Source organism: Centroberyx affinis, unplaced genomic scaffold, assembly GCF_046629955.1.
Source record: "Centroberyx affinis isolate AG114_WGS23_722 - 3 ecotype Tasmania unplaced genomic scaffold, CSIRO-AGI_Caff_v1 ptg002641l_1, whole genome shotgun sequence".
NCBI lineage: Eukaryota > Metazoa > Chordata > Actinopteri > Beryciformes > Berycidae > Centroberyx > Centroberyx affinis.
The window spans coordinates 74466-94460 of NW_027280833.1; the positions used below are offsets into that span (position 1 = coordinate 74466).

The 19995-nt window shown below is 38.9% G+C and overlaps 3 protein-coding genes across 3 annotated transcripts; 1 reads left to right on the top strand and 2 right to left on the bottom strand.

Annotated features, from left to right (window-relative positions):
* Window positions 1–1376: 1376 nt before the first annotated feature.
* Window positions 1377–4608, bottom strand: LOC139657206 (beta-2-microglobulin-like). Its single transcript, XM_071534967.1, has 4 exons — window positions 4441–4608; window positions 3054–3326; window positions 2178–2214; window positions 1377–2043 (listed from the first exon to the last, which is right to left on the bottom strand). The coding sequence occupies exons 1-3, from the start codon at window positions 4499–4501 to the stop codon at window positions 2201–2203; spliced, it is 348 nt and encodes a 115-aa protein (XP_071391068.1). The 5' UTR covers window positions 4502–4608; the 3' UTR covers window positions 1377–2043; window positions 2178–2200.
* A 1912-nt stretch (window positions 4609–6520) lies between these two features.
* On the bottom strand, window positions 6521–8943 carry LOC139657204 (beta-2-microglobulin-like). Its single transcript, XM_071534965.1, has 4 exons — window positions 8805–8943; window positions 7991–8263; window positions 7174–7209; window positions 6521–7055 (listed from the first exon to the last, which is right to left on the bottom strand). Exons 1-3 carry the CDS (start codon window positions 8866–8868, stop codon window positions 7196–7198), a joined length of 351 nt encoding a protein of 116 aa, XP_071391066.1. The 5' UTR covers window positions 8869–8943; the 3' UTR covers window positions 6521–7055; window positions 7174–7195.
* A 2307-nt stretch (window positions 8944–11250) lies between these two features.
* On the top strand, window positions 11251–16953 carry tmbim4 (transmembrane BAX inhibitor motif containing 4). Its single transcript, XM_071534964.1, has 7 exons — window positions 11251–11438; window positions 12188–12296; window positions 12878–12983; window positions 13919–13952; window positions 14056–14173; window positions 14285–14330; window positions 15033–16953. The coding sequence occupies exons 1-7, from the start codon at window positions 11348–11350 to the stop codon at window positions 15237–15239; spliced, it is 711 nt and encodes a 236-aa protein (XP_071391065.1). The 5' UTR covers window positions 11251–11347; the 3' UTR covers window positions 15240–16953.
* Window positions 16954–19995: the final 3042 nt, after the last annotated feature.

Consider the following 19995-nt stretch of genomic DNA (forward strand, 5'->3'; position numbering starts at 1 on the left):
TGCTTTCAGTGAAGAATTATGAGCAAGGTCCAAATCAGTATTAGAGGCATTTTCTTTTCAATCCACACAATTTCTGCATCTGTGTTGACTTGAGTTCATGTCAAAATGTCGAGTGGTGTGGGAATTATGCATAAACTCGTCATTTAATTCCCAGTCTTTATAACTGTCATGGAAAGATTATCAAGGAGGCAGAGGCTAGGACCCAAATGCAGACAGGCAGAGGCAGAGAGCTTTTCTGAAGCTTTAATAAAGAACAAAGGCAGAGTACAAATCAAGAAATCCAAAAAAGCAAAAAACGCAACAGGCCGGCAAACAAAGGAAGACAAAAAACCCAACCTGGCCGGTAACAAGGCAAGAAGATCTCCACAGGTGAGGGACAGCTGGCTGGCAGGGGGAGAGTCCGGGAGGTGATAGGTTGATGACAGGCAGGAGAAGGCAGAACAAGGTACAGGAGGAGGAAAGGTAAAGAGGGGGAAGTCCGAGGACATCAGGAGGATGGCAGGACTGGGGAGTGAAGGGAGAGATAGAGCAGGACCAGGAACAGGGGCAGAACACGCAGAGAGGGGCGGATCATGACAAAGATCACATGAGATCAATTTCGCAACAATTTCGGCTCCAATATGGTACAAGCCTCCATGATGACAAACTGGCAAAAATCTTTGCCAATTTCGGCAAAAAAATCTGTGAAATTCTTAAATTTGGCAATCTGGGACTGGGAGAGTGTGGTGGAAAGAGAGAATTCAGAGCATGACTTCTTCAAAACTCTTATTTTGATCACTCTTATTTTGAAATCTGGTCTTGGCATGCTAGAGACCCCAGGTGTCATGGAGATCAGTGCTTATACGACAAACAGTGTAGTTGGTCATGGAGGTTTCTGTATCTGAGATGTTCGAAGAGGATTTCAACATCAAAATCAAACTTCTAAGTGCCTTCTTCACATCTGTCTGTTTTGTATAACCTCAAGGAGGAAGGCATTGCATCAGATCTGGTCTTCAACCAGCTGCTTCTTGCTGCATGATATGTGGTCAAGATTGCTATGGGTGGTGAACACTACAAGAAGTCTACAAGGTTGTTTACATGGTGAAGACTTGACACCTCTGTTTTAGCGTGTTATCTTCAGTGGTTTGGTTGGTGAGCATGAGAAAAACGCATCTTATCTGACCTTGGTGTAGGTAAAAAAGATCATGTCTTTCATGTTTCTTTCACTTTCTTGAAACACAAAGTTTAACAACTTGCAAGATCCTGAAGTAACAACTGGGACCACATTGTCGAAAATAAAAACTGACAAGAAAGTTAGTGGTTGCCCAGTTTGCTTCTGAGGAAGAGGATGAGGAGCCTTATGTGACAAAGTAAACCCCAATAAATACAAACACATGTACATCCTATGGTGGAGTACTTTAATCCTGATAGGAGTAGTATCTTCGAGACATGACAAACATTGTGAAAAACATTTACTTTCAAATCAATTCGACTTTTAAGTGCTGTGAAAAAGAATTCTATTACAAAGCCATGCATAACATCTAACAGTTCTGCTATCTGCTAGTGCCATCTTCTGGAACAACACTGGCATTGCAGGTAAACAAGAGGAAATGCTTTCTAGATCTGAATTTAAAAGACAAATGAGCACAAGATTCTAAAAGTACAATTCATAAGGATGTGATTTTAATTTTACATTTAAAATGAAAGATTAACAAACCACATTCTACATTCCACACTGGACAGTTCAACTGCATGAAGCCTATTTCGTCTTTACAAGTGCATGAAGTCTATTTAGCCTTTAAAGATTAAGTATGAGCAACACAATGGAATGCAAACACACATTTAGGTTTCCAATAATCAATGGAAAACGGGTGAGTACACCACCATTTTGAATCTTTGATACAAAAATCCATCACCAAAAGTACAATTGCCTGAATCAAATCTTCAACCATTTTCAATCTTCACCATCTTCAACCTTTCCTGCCACTTGCTGGCATTGCAAGTGACCCAAAGACACCATCGCTATAGATGGCGGACTTAAATTATATTTTCCTGAGACAGGACCTGGGGTTATCAAAGCAAGGAAAAACAGAATGTTGTTGTTGTTGTTTTTTTTTATCACCTGTACAATCACTTAGTTAGAAAAATATGTGTTTACTAAACTAAAATGACATTCAAAATGAATAAATTATACACACCTGCAGCAAGGCACTCCGAAGAATTACATATCTGGCTCTGCAGGGGGCAAAGGAATGCATGTTGATAAAAATTTCAACAACAATCTAGAAAATGTATGTTGAAAAGGGGTATGTAGATGTACATTGGCCCACATAACACTTATCGGTTTATTCAAATTGAAAATTGAGAAACAGAAGAAATTGTGCAATATAATGAATGTTGAAAAAGAAAGAAGAGAAAAATGAGTGCAGTATTCTAAACTCTTTACCCTGCAGATTAATGCAAAATTGAGATTTTGGACTCATTTTTTCAATTATACAGTACTGTGCAAAAGTCTATGGGTATAAAAGGCATATGTCAAAGATGTCCATAAAGCGAAGATGCTTTCAAAACAAATGAAATGAAAAGTTTCTGAATATCAAAAATTTACAATGAACAGCAGTCTACTGGCACACTAATGCAGAAAACAAACATCTAAGACTTCTAAGAAATGTATATAAAAAATCTAGGGTGCCTAAGACTTTTGCACAGTACTGTGTGTATATATATATATATATATATATACACATACATACATACGGAAGAGGATTAGGGCCACATGTGAAAAATGTATTTGAGTTCTGAGTTTAAACTCAGAATTCTGACTTTAAACTCAGAACTCAAATAAATTTTTCACATGTGGCCCTAATCCTCTTCCGTATGTATATATATATTATGATTATCATTATTATTTTTCTTTCATTTGAAAAAACTTTACAACTGAAATATTGGGCTCGGACATGAATGCTGTATTTATGACTTCCCATCTTAGAAGTAGGCGGAAATGTAATGGAGCTAGAGTGAGTGTGTGGGTGTGTAAAGGAGAGAGAGAGAGAGAATGAGCGAGAGAGACTTACCCCACACATAAGACATGGGCTTTCCCATGTGGGTGACCTTGCAGGTGAACTCCTCACCGCTCTGAGGGGTGAAGGCCACGGTCTTGGTCAGGTGGAAGTGCCAGTTCTCCTCGAAGGCCAGGTCGGTCTGATTGGCGTTGGGGATTTCCCTTCCGTTCTTCAGGAGCTCGATGGTGATGTCTGGAGGGTGGAAGTTGCTGACATGGCAGATCAGGGTGTTTGCCTTCTTGAAGTCTCCTGGGTTGCGGCTGTAGACCTGGACCTTGGGCGGAGCTTGGCAGGAAACAGAAAAACAAGACTGAGCTAACCTTTGATACTTAACATTATGACCATTATGAAGGCTGGTAAGAAGTTTGTATTTAGCTAAAAACAAAACAAAAAAACATTAAGTGTAGAATTTGTCCTCTAATGTTTTGTTACTTATTTAGTTTGTTAGGCCTACTGATATATGTTGTGATGATATATGGTATGTGTTTGTGTTTATTATTTTGGTTTGTTTTAGTGTGACTTAGTGTGTTAAGTTTTATTTGTGTTTATTGTTTGTTTGTCTTCTGGTGATTTATGTCATGTTTTTGTTAAATAATAAAAAACAACAACATTATGATCAGGCTGTATAGGAATTATTTTTTATCATTATTACTTATTACTTTTCCACATAATATCCTATGCTTCAACATTATTAACCAGACTGGTCATGGTGCTATTAGCTGAAATTAATGAAAAAACTATCGTACTATTTCTGTGCAATGGTACCCAAAGTGGGATCCAGGGAACCTTAGGGCAGTGGTTCTCAACGTGGGGTCCGGGAACCACCAGGGGTCCTCGAGGGGGTTTCAGGGGGGTCCCCAGCAAATGGATGAATTGTTAAACTTCAGCATTGTTTCATTTACAATAAGTTAACACAATTAGAGAATGTAGAAGAATGACTGTTTTGATCATAGTTTCTCTGTTATCTCTCTACCTACAATACAGATAGTCATGGAATTCTGGACAAAATCATATCTAACAATAAAAATATGCTAAGATTTGGGTCAGAGAGACAAAATCTCATCAAATGGGGGACTGTGGCCCTAATGTGGACTAAATTAGGGGTCCTTGATATGAAAAAGGTTGAGAATCACTGGGCTAACTCTTTACATATTTCCACAATAGGAAATATATAAATCACTCAGAGTGAATATAACGATAGACACTTAAATTATTCTGTACCAGAATAATTTATACCAGAATAATGTATTCTGTACCAGAATAATTTAACAACAAATCTTCTAAGATTCAGTTCCTTATGACAAAATCTTCTCAGCTCGACTTCCGTACGGGCCTACACTACAGTGTGATCAGCCAGCGGCCTTTCTGTTGTCAAGTAGAAGTACAGTAGGCTACTTACAGTCTTTGGCCATTAGAGTCCCCAGGACGCAGAAGAGAACGGATAAGAGAAAGGTCTTCATTATTTCGCCTTCAATCGACCTCGAAATAGACGGAAATATGATAAAAGTTCTCAAAAGGGCACGAGAGACGACAAAACTGCCTTCCTCTGGAAAACGAAAGTATGATAGTGCTAACACACACTGTGAGGCCACGCCTCCCCTCGAATCCCACCAATAGAAAAATCAGCAGGAATTGTTGCTAGGGAGGATTTGCTCGGACATGTTGGCGCTTGTTGCGCAGTTTCATTATTAGAGATCTTCACCAGTTTAGTTCTGCTATTACCTCATATAATCCGGTGTATCAATGATTATGATTATGATAATGATCATTATCATTTATTTATTTTGTAGTTTATTTGATAGGGACAGTGAAATTAACATAGGCCTACACTCCACAGTTGAAATATCAAAGATTTCGAATTTTCCAACCCTAGTCCCTAGTTCGGCTTTTAAATAAGAGAGACAACTATCTAAAATGTCTTGTATAGGCTAATAAAAAGTACTGTAATTTGGCTAATAGCCTACGTTTCGTTGTTGCTTAAAACATACACATAGGCTACAAGATGACGTATGCTGTTATAAAAGTATGAAAGCGAAATATAAAACATTTAGGCGCCATTTTAAATGTGTGTCTGCTTCCTCGTTGCCCCCTATTCGTAAAAACAAAGTATTATAACCTCCGCTATTGACTCCACCTTCACATTATGAGCAGGCTGTATGGGGATTATTTCAAGGTGTTGTTGCAAAAACAAAGATAGCCTACACCTGGCGTCCAAGATGGCGTCAGGCAGCGATAGTGTCTTTTTGTCCCGCCTTATCTTACCTGACTTGTCGATCTGTCACCTTGTCCCCCTCTTCCTTCCTCCCCTAGAGCAGTGATTCTCAACCTTTTTCATATCAAGGACCTCTAGTTTAGTCCACATTAGGGCCACGGACCCCCATTTGATAAGATTTTGTCTCTCTGACCCTGAATATTTTTATTGTTAGATATGATTTTGTCCAGAATTCCATGACTGTCTGTATTGTAGGTAGAGAGAAAACAGTGAAAATATGATCCAAACAGTCATTCTTTGACATTCTCTAATTGTGTTAACTTCTTGTAAATGAAGTAATGGTGAAGTTTAACACTCAATCAACTTCCTGGGGACCCCCTGGGACCCCCTCAAGGACCCCAGGTGGTCCCCGGGCCCCACGTTGAGAACCGCTGCCCTAGAGGACCACAATGGAAACGAACCGTTGGCTTTATTGGGTATTTTATTCTCAACAATTCTAAGTGTAAACGAGTACTTTATGAATGCAGTCTCGCATGTATATATCTTTTTTATTATTTTCAAATAAATCTATCTTCTCTCTCTGGCCGGGCTCGTATGGGCATGAACATTTCAGAGACTCTATTTCCAAATTAGACTGTGCCATCTCACACTTTCCCACTTCCCAGCATTTTGTTGGCATGGAAATCTCCTAAACCTCCTAATCCTTCTGTCTCTGTGGCTAAGGTGTAATGTCCATTTTAATACTTTAAAATATTAAGTTTCAGATAACTTGTTCCAAAAATGGCAACCTTTTCTATCCTATTTAACACACTACAAACATTACCTGTAGACACATTTTGATCTGTAATGGCCTTCTTTTGCTCTGATTTTGCACAACAGTACACCAACATGTAGCCTACACACAGGCCCTCATTCCATATGTCACCATTCATGTTAATGTACTTTTTTATATATATATATTTTAATATTTAGTGTATGGGGTATGGGTTTTGCTGTTGTTTAGAAAAAAAAATCACTGTGCATCCAGAGGGGTTGGTTTTAGCCTAAACGTATATACTTATATGAAAATCACATATTAAATTTCATATGAAATGTGTTGCCCATGCTTTCAGTCAAGTCAACAATACAATTAAATATGAGGCGAGTCATTATTATAAGATGGGACCAAATATTTCTCACTCCATAATGTAATAATATATATAAGATATATTCATCTCATGAAATTGTATAGAGAGGTATGTATTAAAAGAATGAAAAGCATCCGCAATCAATTTTTGAAGAGACGTTTATTCAGTAGAAAACATCAATACCTTCAATCAGAGAAAAACACACTTCCAAAAGAAAGAACACCCAGTTCACACATTATGAATCAGACTATTAAGCACTCGAGTGTCAAATTTGGCCAATTAAAATTAGATTTTTACTCCAACTTTTATTTACTTATTTATTTAAAAACCCAGTGTAAGGCAATTAAAGGAAAAAAATAACAGTTTGCAAACTACACAGAACCAAAATCCCTATTTAACCTAAATAATAAAATATTCATCAATAAACAGCAAAATTTGGTTAAGTGAGAAATAACATTAAGCAGCACATTGTTAATTTACAAACAACAAAACTGGGTGTCTGCAATCCCGGTAATCTGGCATATAAAAAAGGGAATGGAAAATGAAGCGTCTCCTAAACTGATATACTGTCAAAAAAAGAGAAAGTGCGGGTGAAATCGGGATGCTGTGGATTCATTGAAGATGTCTTGTCGATTGGACACCGCAGTAGTTGAGATCAAAAGACGCAATGACACCCTGGAAAGAGAGAATGACATCATTATTATCATACCGCATTATATAAACGCGGACAGACTTTGAGCTTTTTGGCTTGAATATTGGCACTGAGAGCGATAAAGTGAACGGGTGAACTCACCAGGCGGCCGCTCTGCTGACAGTTACATGTTTGGGTCTGTAAAACGAGACAGAGCAATGCAAATGAGGCACAGCAGAAGCCTATTTGTGGCAACATGTCTGGATTATTCTGCGTCATCTGCATTTGTAAAGTCAATACACTTTTTTGTTTGTTTGTTGTAATGCTAGTCGACACATCGAGACACTTTCTGTACATATCTGGCCTTCTATAGATTTGTTAATGTGAATATGACGCACTTTTGCGTTTGTGTATTTGACTTTAAATTAACATATCTGCTTCGTGGGTTTTCACACATTGTTATACTTATATTTTGTACATAGTAATGACATTTTACTTTCATAAAGGTTACACTATTTCACATTTTGATTCATATTTACTAAGTGTTGAAACTGTTGGCAGCATACGCTATTTACATAAACCCTCACTTATTTCTATTTTAGTTTGTGCTTGTTTTTTTAATTGTTGTATTATTTGTATTATTCTTATTGTTTCTACTGTTTATTGCTTACTTTATATTTTATCCTATGCTTATATCATTTTCCCCTTCTGAATTGAGCTTAGAATTATAAGGTTCTATCTGCCTTCAGGATAGTTCTGAGTTATTGGGCTTCAAAGTTTTCAGCATCCATTGAGTTAAATGGAGACGGGTCCTTTTGTTTTAGAAATGACAGACTCAAAAATCATCATTTTCAAAACAAATAACACCACACATATGTCAACAGGCACTCATAGAATAGGTTCAGTTTTGACAAAAAGGTCAGATAGAACCTTATTACTTCATATTATCTTAAACCCGTGCAGGACGGTCATAACTCACCCCAGGCATATTCATTGGAGGTCTGCCCGTGGGTGACCTTGCAGCTGTATTTGTCTCCATTCTCGGGGGTGAAGGCCGCGTTCTTGGTCAGGTGGAAGTGCCAGTCCTGCTTGAAGGCCAGGTCGGTCTGAACGGCCTCGGGCAACTCCTCTCCGTTCTTCAGCAGGCGGATGGTGATGTCGGGAGGGTGGAAGTTGGTCACGTGGCAGATCAGGGTGTTTTTCTCCCCGTACACTCCTGGCTGATGGCTGTACACCTGGACCTTGGGTGGCGCTGAAAGGAAGGGGGAAAATTATAAAAAAAAATTCTATCAAACCAAAAAATCAAGAAGATATTTTCATGATGCACTGTGAAAAAAAGTCATCAGTATCTGTATGTGTCTTATATGGAGGTGGCCAGTGGAGGGCACTGCCAGAGCAGAGCAGCTTTTACTGGAAATCGAAACTAGATTTTGGAGGGGAATTCCACCGTATAAAAACAGAAAGGACAATAGATTCAAAAACCTAAATATTTTAACTGTTGCATTACTTTCTGACGCCCTCTCACCAGGTTAACAACCAGCCTATTACAGTTTTACACCTCAAAGGTCCCTGCCTTGTCTTCTATATGCATCAAGGAAATTGAACTCATCTGTGGTAAAATGATACACAAAGTAGTTTATCTGTAGCATCTATGTGTATTGTTTACCATAGAGAAAGCTGGTTTCTTCAACTGAATTCTAAATGATCAAAAATAAATAAATAAATAAATAAAATTCAGTTACAGCAGATACAGGTCAAACAAATTGAACAGCTTTTTGATCAATGTTACTTACATGTTTTGGATTCCACAGCACAGAAGATGGCTGCCAGGGCCGCGAGACACAACACAGCGTTCATCTCTAATCGAAGTCCTTGTTTGCTGTTCGAGAATATCAGATGACACAGAGAAATTGGTGCGTCTGCTCTGTCTGAAAGACTAAAGTAAAGTGAAAGTATTGCAGAGCAGCATTATACAAAGCTGTAGGACCGCCCCTACAGTAGGATGGTCATCACAACAGCCAATCAGAAACGTCCATTACCCTGTTACCAGGTAAAATATGACTGGACAGGTTTGGTTTGTTATGGTGGGGGGAAGGTTTATGGAAACTCCCTGAAAAACCATAGTCACCAGCTCCAGAAAAACATCCAAACCAAACTAAACCAAACCAACTTCAGGAACAACATGGAGTAATACCTGATGACTGCAAGATAGACAAGATATTAACTACATAAGATCAAATTTGGACATCCATAAGAATGTTGATGCCGTTAATATGACTTTTTCTTGTAGAGAGACAACCTTAGTGGCTGAGAGAAGTACAAGCTGGAACAAGTCCTCCTCATCCATTTGGACATAGTGACAATTAGTCTACTACAACAGTGATTCTCAACCATTTTCATATCAAGGACCCTAATTTAGTACACATTGGGGCCAGAATATTTTTATTTTTAGATATGATTTTGTCCAGAATTCCATGACTATCTGAATTGTAGGTAGAGAGATAACAGAGAAACTATGATCAAAACAGTCATTCTTCTATCTCTAATTGTGTTAACTTCTGGTGAATTAAATAATGGTGAAGTATAAGAGTTGATCAATTTGCGTACTACTGTACTACAATATACAATATATACACACAGGGAGTGGATAAAATAAGAGGAACACACAATATATGGAGATAAAGTATCTGATAAGTAGGTCCACCATTCAGTCCTCATTGTCTGGCTGTCATACTGCATCCTGAACTGTATGTGGTGGGATATTGAAGCTTTCTTCAAGAAAGAAAGCCTCTAATGCTTTGAGGAATAAAAGAGGTGGAAAGCTACCTCCCATAAACGTTTAATGATGTTTAGATCTGCTGACTGGGGAGGCCATGGAAGGAGTGTGACTTCATGAAACTAGCAGTATGTATGAGGGCATTATCATTCTGGAATATGGGGACATCATGAGGGAACCGCGTTTGCACCCTAGGGCAGTGATTCTCAACCTTTTTCATATCGAGGACCCCTAATTTAGTACGCATTAGAGCCACAGACCCTCATTTGATGAGATTTTGTCTCTCGGACCCAAATCTGAGAATATTTTTATTGTTAGATATGATTTTGTCCAGAATTCCATGACTATTTGTATTTTAGGTAGAGAGATAAGAGTGAAACTATGATCAAAATAGTCATTCTTCAGCATATCCTAATTGCATTAACGTCTTGTAAATTAAATAATGGTGAAGTTTAACAATTCATAATTTTGCTGGGGAACCCCCTAAAGGACCACTGGTAGTCCCCAGACCCCACGTTGAGAACCACTGCCCTAGGGTGCTCCTGGTCCTGTAAAATGGATTCATATTCCTTCGTTGTTATACCACCATGCAGAACAATTGTCAGACCTCCTGACACCCAGTAGATGGTGCCATACCATTACAGAACCCCAAATCTGCGTAAAGCAAAAAGCATGCTACTGAAATTGCCATATGCAATTGGCTGATCTTTGGTTCCAGGTGTTGTCATATATTATTACAACAGGTGGTGACATCATCTGGCATCAAGGCTCAGCCATGGCATGGCATGGCAGATGGCAATGGGTTGAAAGAATGTTGCACTTCTGGTCACACAGCAATCATTGATGTCAAAGCAGGTATTTTGCCTTTGAGAGCTGATGGAAAACACCTGCTTTGACATGGCCACCAGTGCAACATTCGTGAAAGTTTCAACCCATAGAGAGCAATTCAGCAGTCATTTTCTGTCCTATGTGATTTAGTGGGTTGTGGGTTGAAGGCTTCCTAAACTGATTTTCCACACTCTTCCCCTTGACACATTGTTGCAGGTTTTGAAATGGAGGCTCCTTCAGTCTAATTCTAGTACCATCTATTTGTCCTCTGTGAATCTCTGTTAGTTGCCTGATGTTGCCTTATGTTGCTCTAAAAACACACATAAAGAGGTGATTGGCAGACTTTTAAGGCTGATACATACTATGTATATAAAGCCGATTTCAGTGAAACTCACCTGCTGCGTTTAGCTGATTGAAAGACAGGTCTTTTGTCGACATCGTGTGGTGTTTTGCCGAATTACACTAGTAGTAAAACGCACTTTGTGTCTTGGTGTAAATTAGTGGCATTTAATTTGTGTGTCTTTGCCCCAAATACTTAATAAAAAATCTCCAATACTCAAACAATCGTAGGTTGTGGAAACGTTGAATAGCGTGAGTGGGTGAACGTCCGTAGTTCGGACTGACTGGACTATAATGCTGTAATCTACTCACGTGACGATTGACGAACACGGAAACAGCTGTGAAACAGACGAAAATACCAGTCGTTATTCTAATCTACATTTATTTAATACAATGAGTAGTGAAAAATACCCCAGGTCTTCTATTGAAGATGACTTTAACTATGGCACAAATGTTGCTACAGCCAGCGTCCAGATCCGGATGGGTAAGTCAGGTTCCTAGCTTGACGTTTGGATTGTAGTGGTGACATCAACGCTAGCTAAACCAAACGCTGGTATAAATATAACCTGATAGCTAACGCTAGCCGTTAGCATTTTTAAACATAACTAAGGCTAAGCCTAACTGTTAGCACTGGTTGAAGCATGACTAGCTGTTAAGCACTGGTTTAAACATAGCCACTGTTACTGTAGCTGTTAGCATTTGTCTGAACCTAACTAGGTGTTAGCACTGGTTTAAACGTAACTTAACTGGTTAGGTAGTTAGCTGTTAGCACTGCTTCAAACCTGGTTCAAACATGACTAACCTAACGTTAGTTAGCTTACTATTGGTTCAAATATAAGTAGCTGTTAGTATTAATTTAAACACAACTAACTGGTTTTTAGCACTCGTTCAAAAGTTACTAGAAAGCCAGCAGGTTTAACTCTGACTGCCAGCACTGGTTTACAAACCAAGCTGTGGGCATTGGTTTAAACATACCTGAGTAGCTGTCCATACTGTTTCAAACGTATATGTTAACTATAGTTAACTGTCACTACTGGTTTAAACATAACAAACTGTTAGCACTGTTAAACGTATATAACTGTTAGCACTACCTATAGCATAGCCAGCTGTTTACACTGGTTCAAACATAACTAGTTGTTGCACTGGTTCAAACATAATTAATGCAAACTGATAGTATTGTTAGCAATGTTAGCTAATGTGATGCTCTCTCCACCACTGTCTTTCCTCCACCAGATTTCCTGCGGAAGGTGTACAGCCTCCTGAGCCTGCAGATCATCCTGACCACAGCCACCTCGGCCCTCTTCATGTTCTCTCACACCATCAGGGATTTTGTTCATGCCAGGTAAGGCCAGTATGGTTATCATGTAGCACAGATATGAATGGCTAGATGTCATGCAGAGCTCTGACCGTATGAGTCTTTCAGCCATGTCCCACCCACCGTGACCTAAGAGTCTGCCGGTTTCACGTCAACCAAACACTATTTAACTGATTAATGCACCTTCAACCAGAGAGGAGGAACTAATAGTGAAATGAGCTGCTATAGTGTTTGGCCCATTTTTACTTACTAGCATCGAATTTGTTAGTTGCCTATTGTTCTTTGCTGTTTCCTATTACTCCTGCTTCTTCATGTTACTGAGACTTTTTGACAAGCATCCCTATCCCAAGAAAAATATTTTGTTGCGCTGGCACAATACTAGAAATATTAGTTTCATCAAGCCTTATCTCAATGTCATGCAGCACATAAATGACTATGTAGACTTTCAATTTAAGTAAGAAAATAACAAAAATTGCAGCTGCGTGTTTTTCTGTGAACTTTTGCAGGTCGTATCCCCCCCCCCCCCTGTCTTAGCTGAAATATCAGGATTGTATCCATAAAGCTTGTGTTGGTCATGTTGTCTGACTGTGGCCTGGTTTCTTCCTCAGTCCCGCGGTGGTTTTGGTTTCAGCCCTGGGCTCTCTGGCTCTGCTGCTGGCCTTGGCCATCTACAGACACCAGCATCCAGTCAACCTCTACCTGCTGGTCACATTTGTAAGGCTTTCGTTCTCTTGAGTGTTTCCAGTCTGTTGAGTAGTTAGCTGTTCGGTCTAGCCACATCTCTTTCATCATACCAACACACACACAGCTCATCTAAGGGAGTGGTTCTCAACCTTTTTGACTCATGACCCGTTAAAACGAAGCAATGTCTACTTGCAATCCCGGTCACGAGCATATAGAGTTTAAACCAACGAATGATTTTCCCTTTTCAGGTTGTTTCGTTTGATTCATTATCAGAGGAGGCACAGAGGCTAAAATTCAGTATTTTACAAGAAGAAAAGCAAAAATTAAGGAAAAATCAGAAAAACAGACATGATAAAACATTTGTATAGTAGAAATGTTTTTTTCCTATTCCATAAATCACCCCGTGACCCCCCCCAAAATTATCTTGCGACCCACTGAGGGGTCCCGACCCCCAGGTTGAGAACCACTGACCCCTAATTTAGTCCACATTAGGGCCACGGACCCCCAATTTGATGAGATTTTGTCTCTCGGACCCAAATCTGAGAATATTTTTTATTGTTAGATATGATTTTGTCCAGAATTCCATGACTATCTGTACTGTAGGTAGAGAGATAACAGTGCAACTATGATCAAAATAGTCATTCTTCTACATTCTCTAATTGTGTTAACATCTAGTGAATTAAATAGTTTAACAATTGATCAATTTGCTGGGGACCCCCTAGAACCCCCTCAAGGACCCCTGGTGGTCCCCGGACCCCACGTTGAGAACCACTGATCTAAGGGAGTATGTTAGGGAATGTAACCTTTAGATTAGCTGGCTAGTGAATGTCACATCGACAATAGGTGGCTAGTGAATAGATTAGCTGGTTAATGACTGTAACATTTAGATAAATTGGCTTGTGAATATAGTGTTTACATTAGGCCTCTGTATGAATGCTGCTAACCAGTTGTTTGTTGTCTCACAGACGTTGCTGGAGGCGATCTCTGTGGCGACAGCTTGTGAGTTGCTTGCCAGTCATTCTGAAAAGCCAGATTCCAGATTCCAGTCTTCTGAGCCCCTGTTGGCAGCCCGTGCTGATTCCACTGTTTTCTCTCCCCACAGTGACCTTCTATGAATACTCCACCGTGCTCCAGGCCTTCTTCCTGACCTGCGCTGTGTTTGTTGGACTGACGGCCTACACCTTCCAGTCCAAGAGAGACTTCAGCAAGCTGGGAGCAGGGTGAGTCTTGAAGTGCTTTATAGTTTTTATTTTTTATTTTTTTTACCAGTTTTTGCATATTTGTGTTTTTGGATACTAGTGAGGCTGATTTAAAATTTTTGTGCCTTACAGATTGTTCGCCTGCCTGTGGATCTTGATCATTGCGAGTTTCATGAGGGTGAGTTTAGCCGCCTTTCCATTAGGGCTGAACGATTTTGAAAAAATATCTAATTGGGATTATTTTGACTGATATTGCAATTGCGATGTGATTTGCGATATTAGAGGGAATTATAATTTTTACATCATTATTCTCATTTTCATTGAAAAACGTATTAAAATGATTATGGTGTGATTTTTGCGGGGATCTGTACCAAACAAAGATGTTTTCTTAAGTCTGTAGAATATGATGTGTAGATAAGGACATCTCTGCAGCACCACAATATTTCATTTAAAATGCTATTTTGACACATTTCACCTTTAACAAATATTGCGCCTCCTGCGATTTGAAAATTGCAGTAGGCCATATTGTGATTTCGATAAAATTTCGATGAATTGTTCAGCCCTACTTTCCATCTGTCATTAACATGCGACTCGTGTCCAGATTGTGTCTAGATCTGATTTAGCTGGATTACATTTACACCTGGCATTAAGGCGGGTCTCTTTTATACACATTGAAATTTGATTTCTCTTTCCCTTGCCAAAACTGATTGTCATGCACATCACTTCCTCTGGTAATATTTACATCCTTTAAAATGGACAGTAAACGCCTCATCTGACTGATTTTTGTATTTAGCTGCTGTTAAATACAAGGGGTCCCAAGACCTTTGTTTTCTCATTTAGCTACACTTCCCTGATGGGTGGTCACCCCTTGTCTCTGCAGCTCTTCTTCAACAGCGACACCACGGAGCTGGTTATGGCCGGAGCTGGCGCTCTGGTGTTCTGCGGCTTCATCATCTACGACACCCACCTCCTGATGCACCAGCTGTCCCCCGAGGAGCACGTCCTGGCCTCCATCAACCTCTACCTGGACATCGTCAACCTCTTCCTGCACCTGCTGCGCCTCCTCGACTCCATGAAGAAGAACTGAAGGCGGCTGGCGTTCAAACCGCTGTACTACAGGTTATTGTCAATCATCCCAAACCCACTGAAAACTACCCTAAAATGACCCTGTGCTTTATGTTTCCTAACTAAAATTGTGTTTATCTGAGTTTTGTTGTCCAGAATTTTTGCCAAAATCAAAGTTTGCAGAAGAATTTTGCAAAAAAAACGAATGCCGTTTGTGTGCTTGGTGAATGACATCTTTATGCCTAGCTGTACTGATTGTTTCTGTTCTTTTGGGTGATTGTGCATTTTTTTTAAAGGGGCATTTCACCTAGAACTGAACAGCTTTGTAGCTGATTCTGCTGGAAATTTTCTTCTTTTGTCTTCAGTTTATTACATATTCGGCTGTAGAGCTTTGTTTTGAATTCTTAAAACTACAATTTACGAAGCATATTATAAAACGGCTTAGTAACTTAAAAAGCCTCCGTGAGGCTTAAAGGATAACGCTGGTGTTTTTTAATGCATTTCTTACAGTGAACAAATCCTATGAAAATAACAAAATCAACAATGCGTTTGCTCTACTCCCGTTACTTTCTGACTTCCCACGTACCGTTTGGCTCCAATTGTAAGCTAAAAACCTTTAAATACAGCTCACAAAGACGTTGTTTCAATTTTAAAAATCGCTAACTGTTACCACGAAAAGTCAGGCTGTTGTAGTTACTACCAAATCAAATTCAAACGGGAACAAATTATTCATTACACCGGGGACTATTTTCGGTGCTGCGGAACTACTTTCCTGAGAGATCGAAAACGTGTTTACAGCCGGCTTATTAAGTTGTTTGAGGAAAAAGTCAGAATCGCGAAGATGAAATATGTTGCCCAGAGCAGCAGCATGGCTCTGTGACGGGTTTTTAATCGTTTTTTTAATACAATGGAGTTCTACGGCTGCTGGGACATGGCTGCATTGGACGAGACTTGCTGGCAAAACAAATTCATTGCTGATTTTGTTATTTTCATAGGATTTGTTGATGGTAAGCAATGCATTAAAAAACACCAGCCTTATCCTTTAAGATAATTAATCGCTTTTCAAATCGAATTTGTCTAATAATGCTTGTGTTTAGTTTGATGATATTGCACATAATAAAATTGGGATTAGGATTTTTTTTTGGTGAGGTGCCCCTTTAAGTATTACTGCATTACCTCACATTACATCGGTTAATAGTGTATAATCCTGACATAAGATACTGGGTACTTACATTACAAGATACAGGTAGTTCCACCAGTGTGTGTATCATCTCAGAAGTTAAATTTTGTGATCGAATGAAGCATTGTGCATACATTCCAGTGATTGTTAAGTGCATGCTTGGGTTAATTAATAACTCTGATTGTATATATTTTCATAAAGTAAATGTACCAGCAACCAGGAGTTTGTGGGACCAGAGAACCATAAGTGAAAATCTTAATGTGATAAAGTGTTGTCTGCCTGCAGTGAGAGACAGAAGCTGTTGAAGGGAATCTCAAGGACTCTGAGAAATACAAAGAGATGATATGTAATGAGGCATTACAAGATTGTCTATTGAGATATGGGAAATGTTTATGAAGGTATTTGCCTCTATTTTTGCTTAATGAATAATTTATTAACAAGACCACAAGTACAGTAGAATTTTGATTTCAAAAATAGTGTAGTGCATATCTTATAAGACAAGGAGATGACACTTGTGTGTTTGGATTTCCACTGGATTAAAATCAGATGTATGTTATTTGTCATGTCCCTTTATTCTGTTTGGTCTGTTTCTGGTCACTAGCTCCTTCCAAATGCTGTAAACTCTTGTTTTTTGGAACATTATTTACAACAATAGTCATGGACTATTAACATAGTCATGGAAAATGTGGAATATTTCCAGACCTGAAAAAATCCTGGAAAAGGAAACCTATCAAAAAAGTTGTGGAAATGTCACAGAAATCTGTTCTTTTTTGATCAGCAAAACAACATATTAGTCTAATCTTACAGGTCAATTCATATTAGTCAGTTTACTTAGTGTCCAACTCATGTAAGGTACAAGGATATAGTCTTTTAAGGGGAAAAAGCACAATTTTATTTTTTCTTAAAGCATTTTTGTTTCTATTGGTGGTTGTTTTCCTGATGATGATCACCAACTGGAGATCATGGTTTATCCACCTGAGAGAATTATGAATTTTCAACAGTGTATGGATGTGACCATTTTGATCCATATACAGATTGTGGTGGAGATAAGAACAAGGCTATACAACTATTGTTTAACCCAAACAAAATCAAAATGTTTCTTATAAATTGTCTTATTCAGGTAGGTATCCATGCATCAACACTCTCCTGGCATAGATGATGAAACCCAGCCACCACTCCCAGACTGCAAAAGTTTGAGTTGGCTGTCTGAATGAAGAGATCTCAATGGATAATTTACTCCTTACTGGTCATCTGTGGTAACCACTGTTCCCCAGAAACACCACCAGAGGGCGCCATTGGCAAGTGATTGACATGCCAGTAATGAAAAGGCATTCTGGGACCCAGATGTGGAGCTGTTGTCCTGCTATTGCCATCATTAATGTATATTTCCACATGGCTGAGGAATGCTTTATTGAGGTAAATGGTCTCTCTGGCCTAGTCTCGCTTCTAAGACTTTCCACTCTGAACAAGTTGAGATCATAAGTAGACAAATTCTGAACGGGTACACCCAATGTCTGATATATTGGATAATTGAACAATAAGTCCTTGTGACCTTACAGGTTGAAAAAACTCTTTTTCATGATTGCCCTATGAACTGCTGCATGGAACATTAGCCTGGACTGTAAATCTAGTCCTTTGGAAATTGATTACATAATCCAGGTTACATAAGAGAAAAGGTGCAAATGAGAAATAAAAAGTATTTTCAGCTTCTTAAAGGGGCAGTAAGTAATTTATGAATTGTATCGCCCTCTACTGGCAGCCAGTAGGAATTGTGACAATGTCAAAAGGTCTGAGTTTAAGGTGGCCTGTAATTGACACAAATAAAGTCACTTTTCCCCAGTGGAGAGGAGTAAGCTAGGTAATCAGAGCAGAGATCCAACAGAAATGTCTAGTAAAGAGGTAATAATATATCACCATGCTAAATACAAGAATAGTAATACTGGCCTTGGCATATTTTGGCTTGAGAATGAAGCGTTTTAGCCTTTGTTGAGCAGTTGAAATGCCAGCAGGGGGAGTTTTGAAACTCCAGTGGTGGGAGGTTTTTGTTCCAAAACAGAGTACGGGGCCAGAAAGTGAGTTCTGAAAGCCAGAAACCTCAGCACCTGGCCAAGTAATCCCTGAACAATTGGTACTGATCAAAAACCCTATTAACCCCCCCCGATATAGCTATTGTTGTACCTTTAATTATTCAAAAGATCAGCATTCATCCTTTTATTTCATGTGTATAAACGATGTAGCTCTTGCATGAGGGTGGGGGTGGAGTATTGTGCTTTGGTCTTTAGTTCTGCAAGAGGGGACAGTCGGTCTTCAGCTGGTCAGACAGCAGATAGGGGCTGGGGGGCCGGGGGGTGCTGCCTCTCCATCCAAGGATGCTGTCGACAGGGCTTTACAATCACCATCACCCTATCCAGGAGACAAAGAGGGCTGGCTCCCACTCCCCCCCCCCACCACCACCGACAGACAAACACTGGTTAAAGCCACTTAAAATTCCAGTGTGGTTGGTATCCTTGTGGTGGATCGACACAGAGATTCCTGGGTGGTGAAACAGCAAACCTTTGATGTCAGGCCTTTCTGCTTCTCAACAACTTCAGAGGTTCATATGATCTTCTCATGCAATGTAAAACGCATGAGAGGCAGGGAATATGATATTGCACATTTTTATAGACTGCTGAGCATTTTGAAAATAAGATTCTGAAATTTGTGTCATTCCATCTGTGATATAAAAATAAACTGAAAATGTCTATCCACATTATTCAGTAACATTTCTACATTGATGCTTCTTTTGCTACTAGCTACCCAATTAACTGGCAAGGCTAGCAAACTAGCTAAAACTAGCTAACTCAAAGCAGTAATACTGTATAAATACAAGTATTTAATGTTCATGTAGGTTGACATTCAGTGGTGGAAAGTAACTAAGTACATTTACTCAAGTACTGTACGTAAGTACAATTTTGAGGTACTTGTACTTTACTTGAGTATTTCCATTTTATGCTACTTTGTACTTCCACTCCACTACATTTTAGAGGGAAATATTGTACTTTTTACTCCATTACATTTATTTCACAGCTATAGTTACTAGTTATTTTTCAGATCAATATTTTATATTTAAAACATTTGATCATCTTTATAATAATAATAATTTATGAAAAATATAACTCTCTAAATGGGGACAGTTTACGTAATGAGTACGTTTACTTTGATACTCTAAATACATTTAGCTGCCAATACTTTTACTTGTAATGGAGTATCTTTACATTGTTGTATTGCTACTTTTACTTAAGTAAAAGATCTCAGTACTTCTTCCACCACTGTTGACATTAGTGATGCAATGACTGACTACAACATTGTACTTTGTAATAGATACAATTTAAAATGTAGCCTACTTAAAAGTAAAATTACTGACTTCAAAAAATACAAATAAGTGCAAGTACAGGACACAAAAAGCTCTTGCTTAGTTTCCATATGAAGTGATTTAGAAGGTTGGAGTCCAACAAAATGCTCACTTCCTCAACACTGTTAGACTTAAGACATAAAACACAGACCAGAAACAAAATGTCAGCTACACAGCAAAAATGTAATCGGTAACATTTTACAATAA

What these genes read in the sequence shown, in the direction of transcription:
- LOC139657206 (XM_071534967.1), bottom strand. Translation starts at nt 4,501, where the DNA reads ATGAAGACCTTTCTCTTATCCGTTCTCTTCTGCGTCCTGGGGACTCTA. An exon ending in GACTCTAATGGCCAAAGACT is followed by an intron (nt 3,327 to 4,440) that starts GTAAGTAGCCTA and finishes TTTCCTGCCAAG; the next exon opens with CTCCGCCCAAGGTCCAGGTC.
- tmbim4 (XM_071534964.1), top strand. Translation starts at nt 11,348, where the DNA reads ATGAGTAGTGAAAAATACCCCAGGTCTTCTATTGAAGATGACTTTAAC. An exon ending in AGGGATTTTGTTCATGCCAG is followed by an intron (nt 12,297 to 12,877) that starts GTAAGGCCAGTA and finishes TTTCTTCCTCAG; the next exon opens with TCCCGCGGTGGTTTTGGTTT. An exon ending in TCATTGCGAGTTTCATGAGG is followed by an intron (nt 14,331 to 15,032) that starts GTGAGTTTAGCC and finishes TTGTCTCTGCAG; the next exon opens with CTCTTCTTCAACAGCGACAC.
- LOC139657204 (XM_071534965.1), bottom strand. Translation starts at nt 8,868, where the DNA reads ATGAACGCTGTGTTGTGTCTCGCGGCCCTGGCAGCCATCTTCTGTGCT. An exon ending in TGCTGTGGAATCCAAAACAT is followed by an intron (nt 8,264 to 8,804) that starts GTAAGTAACATT and finishes CCTTCCTTTCAG; the next exon opens with CGCCACCCAAGGTCCAGGTG.